Below are 9,910 nucleotides of genomic sequence, written 5' to 3' on the forward strand. Positions count from 1 at the left end.
CATTCCTGCATCCTGAAAGTCCTCTGGGAGTTGCCTGTGACCTTTAGATTGCATCTTTCTGCTGCTCCTGCTCTTTTTCTGTCTTGTCTGCTTCCATTTCTTCCTGCTTCCTTGAAAAAAATCTGATGTGAATCTTCCTTTTATAACATCACAGTCCAATTTGCTAAGTGACAGTTGTCACTGACTTCAAGGTCCTTGTCAGGTAATTCATTGCTGGGTGCCTGCTCACCTAAGCATCTCTTAATGTAATAAGTTTCTCTGAGGGTGGCGTAACAGCCTGTGGGGGATTTAAAGGCAGGAGCACAGATCATAGGACAGGATTTGGAGAGAGGCACTGGGAAAGCAGGCTGTGTAAATATGCCAAGTGTATCTGTTCCAAGTGCAGGGAAAAGTAGTGCTTAAGCAGTGGTTGTGGAGCCACTGGCATCTTTGAAGTCACGTTCAGTACTTCACAGCTGGACTGCAGGCCCATGTTGAAGATAAATCTAGAAATTTATTACTGGTCTGTTAATGTGTTGCTGATTTGGAGGAAGTTTGAGAGCTGGTAGCTGAATGTTGCCAAGTTTAGAAACTGGCCTATTAAGGTCAGAGTGCCTTGTAAAAAGGAGGGTGGAAGATTTCAGGAATTCTCTAAAAGGTGGAAAACACACTCGTGCCTCACCAACATAAAAGACATCCATAGAAGCAGCCCAAGGTTAGAAGGGAACGTCTGGTTGTGAGGGTGTCTGGGTGCTGTCCTGCTTCTGTGGTGCTTTGACCACTGTTCCTCTTTTCCTCCCCTCACAATCAAATTAAATTACTATAGAATGAAAGTTTCAAATTGTATTTTGCAACGTGGACAAAAGGACAATTACCTGTGTGTCCTTAGACAGGTCCATAGGTAAGTATGGACACTGTGCTGAAAGTGTGGGAATTAAAAAGATGAAATTCTGGGAAGTGGAGTGCACAGAAAACATCAGAGGAGGCTTAGAGGATGACATGAGAAGAAATAATGTGCTCAGAGCTTAAACATAGATAAATTGCAGAGGACTCAGCAACTTAGTTGATCAAACATGCCCAAGAATGTGCCATCAGTGAATTTCAATTAAATGTTCAGCTTTTCAATTTGTTGTTTAGATTAACGCATGAGATCATATGCAATAAATCACAGTTTATTATGCATGTTTATTAATAGCTTTATATTTAGGCAGTGAGGATCAATAATGTTAACACATGTATATTATTAGAATATAATAAATCAGGTAGCTTGTTTTATTGGTTTTGCTGTGTAAATAAGTAGTCCAGGCTATTTTGTAACCTCACCTCCTCCTCTGCACAAGATTTTGAAGACTGATATTGATTGACTTTATTTGGAATGAATACAAATTTGTAATATCCATTGGTGCTCAAATGAGACCCCAATTCTGTGCAGTCAAGCAAGTATTTTATTGTAGTAGTGGGAAGGAGTTCTGGGAAAGGGCATTTTGCATTCTGATCTTGTGCTTCCTGGTGTGTACCTGCTGGCGTGTCACGTCATCCCCGTGGAATGATAGCAACACTTGCTATATACCACAGGTAGTAGTAGTAGAAATAAGATTTTACAGGATAAAATTAGATGATTTGGGGTTTATTTATGAACATACTAATGTGCTATGGCTAATACAAACTGCACACCTGATTTTCAGATTGGTTGGTGAAGAGATTTGACAAGGTCAGCTCAGTTGACCTTGGGTCTTGCTGTAGCTTGCTACGTTTTTTTCAAACATACTTGATTTCCTGAAAATGACAATACTTGCTCTCACAAGCTACTTATATTGTCTTGTCTGTATTTTCTAAAACTTAGCAGTGAGTTTGTCTATGCTACAGTAGAACTCCAGTTGTAATCAAATAAAATGCTTCTGAAAACAGTACTTAGATGATAATTGCGTAGAACAGACTATGGCAGTTTTAGTTACCATGATAATTACTGCAACCTTAGTGCCTGTGGGACTTTGACATGATGCTCTTCAATTTTATGCTGCATAGAAGAAAGAGTTACATGACAGCATACTCTACAATTTCTGGAATCTTGTCTTTGTTTAATTAAACGTCTAATATTTTTTCTTTAGTCCTAATAATAAAGTGTGGATTTTTACGATTATTACTAGAACTTCAATTAAAGCATTAAATCTGTTTGCTTTCAAGAAATAAAACAGTTGAGAAGATTATTATTTTTTAAAATTATTCGGCACTTATTCTTTGATCATGGCCCTCTGACATGTTGTGGCACCTTATTTGACATGCTTCATGCCTTCTTGAGGTGGAATTTAGTTTAGATACTGAAGCAAGCTATCCTATAAAATACCATGTTGTAAATAGAAGCCATTATATACCTCTTGGGAGGGCCCTTCTGTACAAAGAATTAAAATGTTTCATGATTCAGACCTATAAAATGAAAAGTAGCCCCTGCTCTGAGTGTTAATTTGCAGTGCAAACCCCTAAATCTTACCTTACATTGGCTTGACTCCTTGGAATTCATACTCAGTAAAGAAAAAAAAATAAATTACTGGTTTCTTTATGATGCTTTTACTACCCAAAAAGTGCCTCCAAATAGAGACAAACTGAGATAAGCTGGTTTGTTTGTAAATCCACTATATTAAATAGAACACATGTGGAGGGATTATTTGATGGATCTCTTTAAATCAACATCTATTTTCCCATTTGCTGTGGCTTTATTTGTTTACTCTTGTTTCTTTTTCCCCTCCTAAAGAACCACCATATTTTACGGCTGAGCCTGAGAATGTGATTTTGGCTGAAGTGGAGAAAGACGTGGACATCCTGTGCCAAGCAATGGGTGAGTGTGCAGACCTGTTCAAACCTGGACAGATACACCTCAACAGGTACATCCTAAACTGGGGAAAGCATCTTCTATCAAATGTTGATATTTTGAGAGCTCTGCATAGTTGCCAGCTAGCACAGATCCATGTACAAGGTAGAGGGAAGGACTTTGCCTGTGGAAAACTGGGCAGTTTTGTAGTTTGGTTTATTTTCCACATGCAAATGCTGGCACGCTCAGGTTTGTGTGTTGGGGCAGGAAAGCTCTTCCTCCTTCCCCTCTGGCAGCTGCCTTTGCTTTGTGGCTGTTGCTGTATGACAGGCGTCACTGTTCTGAGCTAGGAAATTAGTTGAGGTGAAAGGATGGTTTTGAAACCCAGCCTTTGCAATGCAAACAGGCAACATTTTCAACAACTCAAATGTCAAATTCAAAAATTCAAATGTTTTTTTCCCAAAAAATATGGTACTTCTTATACTGAATAGAAATGTCAGTAACTGACATTTAAGTGAAGCTGAGTTCTACAGGAGGACCGTTACAGGCAGTTTTTAATTGACAGGTGTTTAATACCATAAAAGGCTTCAAATGTTTACAATTCCACCTAAACCAAAATGGTTTTTCAGATTTAGTTCTAGAGAAATAGAAGCACCACTTATTTTAGCACTCTAGAAAGACAGGAGGTATCAAAGCCTTGTGATCAGAGTAGGTTTGTCTGCGTCCCCCCATTGCTGCAAAACTTGGCAAGCAACTGAACTTTGCTGTCCCACTTTCCCTGGTGCTGAGTTTGACAAGCAATAAATACACATAGAAATGCCACAAGATCCTTAGGTAAAAAGTACACAACCTTGATAAAAAACACCCAAACACAACTAACAGCTTGTTTGGATGGGTTCTTTCTCCAGATCAGAGCCAATAAAGATATTCTTTATTGAGTGATTATATTATTTCCACTTAAGCATTTCTTTGTTCTCTGTAAGAAAGAGGCAACACTGTTTTCCTAAGGGGAAGTTTTGCAAATATGTTAGAGTGATAAGCAAGCATGTGTGGAAGGGTAGTCTGGTTGATTTAGATTTCAGAAGCCCTTGATGAGGTCTCTTACCAAAAAGGCTCTTATAAAAATGAAACTATCAAGTTATAAGAGACAAAGTCTGGTTGTTAATTCGTATCTTTCTAAACAAAACACAGCAGGACCTGCTGTCAGCGAAGTTCCCCAGGAATCTCTGCTGTTGGACACACTAATAGATGCCCTAGAAATGATGTTGTCTAGTGAGTTAGTGATATTTGCTGATTACATAAAATTATTCAAGATAGTCACCATTAAAACTGACCACAAAAGAGTTGCAGAATGTTCTGATTATTTGAACTGACTGGAAATTAAACTGGCAGATGAAATTATTGACAGAAATTAAATGATCTATTAGTATGCAGAAAAGTTATGTCTTCTGAAAACATCTGTGCCAAGCTGTGGTTCAAAATATTAGGTAATGAGAAGAAAGGAGTACAGAAAAATTAGGAGAACACCTTTGTATGAAGCATCGGGCAGCAGGAGAAGATGGTTCTATGTTGTTTAGTGCAAGAAGTTGAGGAGGCACTCAGCTAAGTTTCCAGGTAGTGATGTACAATGAAAGAGAGAATACTTTTTCAGAAAACATAAACTGTGGAGGTCATTGGTCCAGGCAGTAGCTAAGATGAGAAATAAAAATTATTTAGAAAAACAAACAGTTTATGGAAGAAAAGTGTCAAAGGACTATTAAACCCAGCTGTGTGTGTGCAACTTCTGGCTCAGGAAACAGCTACAGCACGGATTACTGGAGTTGAGAAGGTGTAAATAACATTTTGTCCTTGGGCTGCTCTTGAATCTTGTGCCTGAGCATCCAAGGCAAGATAATTTCAAAGGAAGAAAAAGTGACTAGATAGACATGTATTCTGGCCTTGTGCCACCAGCTTTATGTTCCAGCCTGTGACATGACAAGCGTATCGGCACTTTTCTTATTGGAGATTTCTCAAGTAGCAGAATGAAAATTAAGTGTTGCATCATTAGAGAAACTGAGTTCAAAAAAAAAAAAAAAGAAGAAAAAAAATGTTCTGAAAAATATTTCAGTCCTACACAACTCTTTGATGAATCTCTGGACTTATCTCATTGTCACTGAAAAGAACTATTTGCTGTCTCAAATGTTTTTTTTATGTATTACCAAAATAACACCCACAACAAAACAAACAGCCCAAAACCTGGAGGAATCAGGGAGAGGAGAGGCTGATTTCTAGCTCATCCTTCTACCCTAACTCTTCCTTTGAGCAGTTTAGCTCCCAAGGGGATTAATAGGGCATTCAGCCATCCTCAGTACATGAGGTCTTACTGGGGATATGGGAACCTGTACTAGAGAAAATAATGTATTTCTGCTGAAATCGTGCACATCTTCTACTGCACATCTCATTTGCTGATGCATGTGGTGCAGGAGTGTGGAAACCTGTCTTCAGGTGGATTATTTTGCTGAGTATCTCTAACACAGACTTGTAAGGAGGGGTTTTGATCCATTATTACACGAAGCTGGCGGTTGTCAGCATTTAAAAAGAGGGGAAATGAAGGTTGCTGTCTGTCTGCTCCAAGCAGGAGTTGGAATAAAGCACTGGGGGAGCTGCAAAGCTGCCCTGAACCTTCACTGCAGCTATGAAAACAGATCGTGTTTCCCCCAGCCCCATCAAGTTCTGCGAATAAAGCCCATTTGCCAAGTCTTGGTGCACTTCGAATGTGTGAGAGACAGATTAATTTCACAGTCTAAGCAGAGATTAACTGTAAATAAAATTGCAACTTGCACAGACCAGCTTTATACTTCCTTGTAATGGAGTTTCAGCGTGTCAGGCTGCGCAGTAACTGTGCTCTGCTGTATATCTTCCAGCAGTGGCTAATGCTGCCTGCATTTCCAATGGCTTTCCTTGAAATACTCTTTCTTATTTGCTTATAGAAAGTTTAGAGCTACCAGCAGTACTGGTGGTGTCTAGGGAGGGCAGTTAATTGGACTTCAGTTCTACCCGTTTAGATGAGTAGATGGAAAGATGCTTTTGGGATTCCCCAGTAGCCCACTGGGATCTGTGCAAAATAAATAACAAAAATGACACAGTGAATATGCTGAGTCTTTTATCCAGATTCTTAAGTAAGTTCAATTTGGCAAAGAGTCAAGCATCTGTTTCACACATGGGGAAACTGAGCCTCAGATTGCATAAATTATCTGCCCAAGGTTACAGAGAAAGTGGCAAAGTCAGAACCAGAGTCTCACTTTCCTGCCTTCCCTTCTTCTCCATAACACTAGGTTAATTTGGCTGTGAGAAATAAATAATGCTGCCGATGTGCAGAGGGATGAGCTTATTTTATTTGTTATTACTAGTCTTTTAGGCCACGCTGAAATGTCTCAAACAGTGAGGCAGGACTGATACTGCTTGGAAAGTTATCATCCAAAAGGTCCTTAAAGTGTTTATTTTCTGCTCATAATGTTTTTTTACCAGGGTGTTTAGAGACCAAAAGAAGCAAAATTCCTTAGGGAGTGTAAGGAGAGGGAAGGCTGTGGGGTAGGAGAGAGGTGGAAGAAAGGAAGCTGGTTTCATTATTATTTTTTTTTCCTGAAGAGGTAGCAAAATGATCAAAGAAAATGTGTACAACTTGGAAGACAAATCTCTCTGGGAAGATCACTAAAGCCCAAATGAATGCTGCTGACAGGCATCAGAGTGCTGAGATAAGATCCTATTATTCAGCCTCATAACTTTGAGTAGAGGAAGATACCTGTAACCAAAATGTAGAAAAATAGAGATGGTAATATTCCGTTTGTCAGCTGAGTTGGTGATAGGATGTTGTATCTCACAGTGATTATAGGATTAGGAGGTTTGCTAATACTGTTAGTAGTGTGGGATTTATGGAATGACACCAGTGCTAAAGGTTTGAGTGTACTGAGTGCAGGATTGCATTACTTCCTAGGTGCCTATCAAGTCTAATATGTGGGGAAAATGGAGTTGCTATTATTTAAACTTGAAATCATGTTCAGGCTTCTCAGCACGGGGAGAACTATTCCATTTTGCATCATCTGTTTCTTCATTACTCAGTGATAATTTGTATTTGCCCAGGAGGATTTTCAGGAGATGAATAACACCCTCACTGAGAATTCTGAACATTGAAATTTACGCTAATTCTGCATATGGGCTGGTGTATGAAATTTGAATTATTCCTATTGCAAGCTACTACACAACGTCTATGCTCTGTCAGACAATGCAGTCTACATAGTGGATTTCTGCCTGAGATGATTAGCTTCTAGATTGTGAGCACATTTTATTTTATCAGCAGAACAAAAGCATCAGGGGTGATTGTAGTAAATGGTACATGCTTATAAAAGTAACAGCAGCAATTTAATGTTGTCTTTCAATCCTTTCTTATGTTGTTTGTGCATTCTTTCCAGTGAGTTAATATAGCCTTTGTCTGTATATAGAGAGTAAGTACATTGAGAGAAGAGATGAATGGAAGTATAATACAATAGTAATTTAACTTCGAGATCTTTAAAATTATGGTGATGATAATATGGATCTTCCCGTAGCGCTTTCGCTCCGAGAGCCTTAAATCACTGCCAGCATTGCAGCGAAATTCATTGTCTGCAGAAGCTCAATTCATCAGTGACATCCCATCCGTCATGCTCCTGTGATACCCTGCTCTTCTCTACTTGGGCAGATTTCACTCACCCATGAATTTAAGTCCACAGTTCCTTACCTTAGTGCAAGCTCTGAGATTTTAAGTGATACGTGTTGAAAAATAGCTGCTGATTATGAAAATGGCATGTTTGGGGCTGAGATAGCTTAAATCAGCTTGATACCCTGGTGATCCTGTGGTTATCCAACCACATCATAAAATACCTGCTTCACTTCAGGTGTCCCTGCATTGGGCCCTTAGTGTTTGATCAGTGAGGGATTCCTGGGATATAAAGATAAAACATTGTCTGACATGAGGAGCGGGACAGGAACATCTGTGTGTGACTGTTCTGGCCCCTGATATCTCTCAAAGAAAAGAGAGTCCTACACTATTTGTATACACTAAATTTACAGTCTCCTCATCCCAGCTGACTGGCATATTACTGGAGCAGAAATTTACCTGAAATAACTGTGTCAGGGTTTGTAGAACATGCACGTGAAAGAAAACAGGAATACATGGGACTGTGGGTTATACACAGGGAAGGATTTGTGTTTCTCTTAATGTCTGCATTTTTCAAATAGCGGGTGAGGTTTGAGAATGAATAAAAATAATAATAGTTTGCAGCTATCTCATTGCTGGCAACATGCTGTTTGTATATCAGCTCAAACTAAACTGCCAAATTAGGACTCGAATACAGCTGTGTGAGCACTTCATTTTCTGTGGGTAATTTGCCATTTCCTTTTTATTTTGACATCTTAGCTACAGTAACAGAGAGGAATCTTATATGGGATAGAACAGTCTTACAGACTTGCTGCATTGCCACACTGCTTCTGTTTAGTAGCATGATTGTGGCTTTCAATGGGAAATTGCTGTAAATCTTATTTTGTAGTAGTATGAAATATGATTGGGTGAAGAAAGTAATTTGATAACATGTTTTCTCAGCATTCCCCCTTTCACTGTTTGCTGGTTTGATTCCCACATGTTCTGCAGTCTATTATTACCATTTATTATTACCATAGTAGGAAATGAAGCCTTCATTTATGAAAAGCAACTTCTGAAAAATAAATTATTGGTGTGAACAGATGGGAAACCAGGGCTGTGACCACAACAGTGCTATGTATTTTCATAGAATCATAGAATGGTTTGGGCTGGAAGGCATCTTAAAGATCATCTAGATCCAACCCCCCTGCATGGGCAGGGACATCTTCTAGTAGACCAGGTTGCTCCAAGCCCCATCCAACCTGCCCTTGAACACTTCCAGGGATGGGGCAGCCACAGCTTCCCTGGGGAACCCGGGCCAGTGTCTCACCACTTTCACACTAAAAATTTCCCCCTAATGTCTAATGTAAATCTCCCCTCTTCAAGATGTAACTCATCAGCCCTTATATTCCTGCTACAAGCCCTTGTAAAAAGCCCCTTCCCAGCTTTCCTGTAGCCCCTTCAGATCCTGGAAGGCCCCTACAAGGTTCCCCGGAGCCTTCTCTTCTCCAGGTTGAACAACCCTATTTTGATTACATAAAACATGGTATGAAAAGACAAATAGCTAAAAATGTTCTAGTTTGGTTAATTTTGTTGTGGTCTGTTGTTTTTGGTTTTTTTTCCCCAGGTGTTCCCATTCCCACCTTGGTCTGGTATAAGAACTCTGTTCCTCTCAGCAAGCTGGAAAACCCCCGCTACAAAGTGCTGCTGAGCGGCGGGTTGCGGATCCACGCGCTGCGTCCTCAGGATGCCGGGATCTTCCAGTGTTTTGCTACTAATAAAGCTGGGGAGATACAGACACACACCTACCTGGATGTGACTAGTGAGTAAGGAGCTGTGAAGTAGATGAGTTGTCTTGCCTGTAGGTGACCCACCATCCATCACATTTCTCCACCATTCTGTGCTGCTTTAGTTGGACTCGCAGAACCTTAGTTTTCATCAAGGGTAGCTGCCCAAACTGCAAGGTACCCCAAAATGCCCTCTGTGGCCTGAACACAACCTGCTGAAGCCTGAAGAAAATCTTCCCATAATATTAGAGGCTTGAGGCAAGCTCTTCTATTTCATGCTACCAAAGGAGAACTTACTGAAAAGAAAGCAAAGAAAGGTTAATAGTGAAATACTTTTATCTTTCCTTTATACTTAAGTAATTTAGTTCTACTCTAATGTGATTCTGCTCTGAATTTGAGCTACTGCTTCATGACTATGCATGGTATCATTTTATCTGCCTTTTGCCTACAACTACATTTAGTAAGTGGAAGAAAGTTCAAGTTAAATGTATTATTTTTTTTCTGGCCAAAAAGTCTGATTAAATGCTTCTGTTAATGAAGTACACTCTTCTCTGTGGAAGGATTACAAATCCTAATAGTCTCTTTAAAAAGTGATTATTAACAGGAATTTCTGTATTACTATAAATCTTCTTCAGGAGGCTGATTTTTTAGCCCAAGAGCAGTTTATACCTACTGACCAGAATTCCT

The 9,910-nt window shown here is 39.6% G+C and overlaps 1 protein-coding gene across 1 annotated transcript in view; it reads left to right on the plus strand.

The window, feature by feature from the left end:
• Positions 1-9,910, plus strand: part of SDK1 (sidekick cell adhesion molecule 1) — a 386,227-nt gene that overhangs the window by 241,101 nt on the left and 135,216 nt on the right. Inside the window, exons 8-9 of the mRNA XM_009993680.1 lie at positions 2,729-2,812; positions 9,064-9,258. Coding sequence (XP_009991982.1) covers positions 2,729-2,812; positions 9,064-9,258 — 279 coding nt within the window. The remainder of the gene's footprint in view (positions 1-2,728; positions 2,813-9,063; positions 9,259-9,910) is intronic.

Source organism: Chaetura pelagica, unplaced genomic scaffold (genome assembly GCF_000747805.2).
Source record: "Chaetura pelagica isolate M959 unplaced genomic scaffold, ChaPel_1.0 scaffold213, whole genome shotgun sequence".
Lineage (NCBI taxonomy): Eukaryota > Metazoa > Chordata > Aves > Apodiformes > Apodidae > Chaetura > Chaetura pelagica.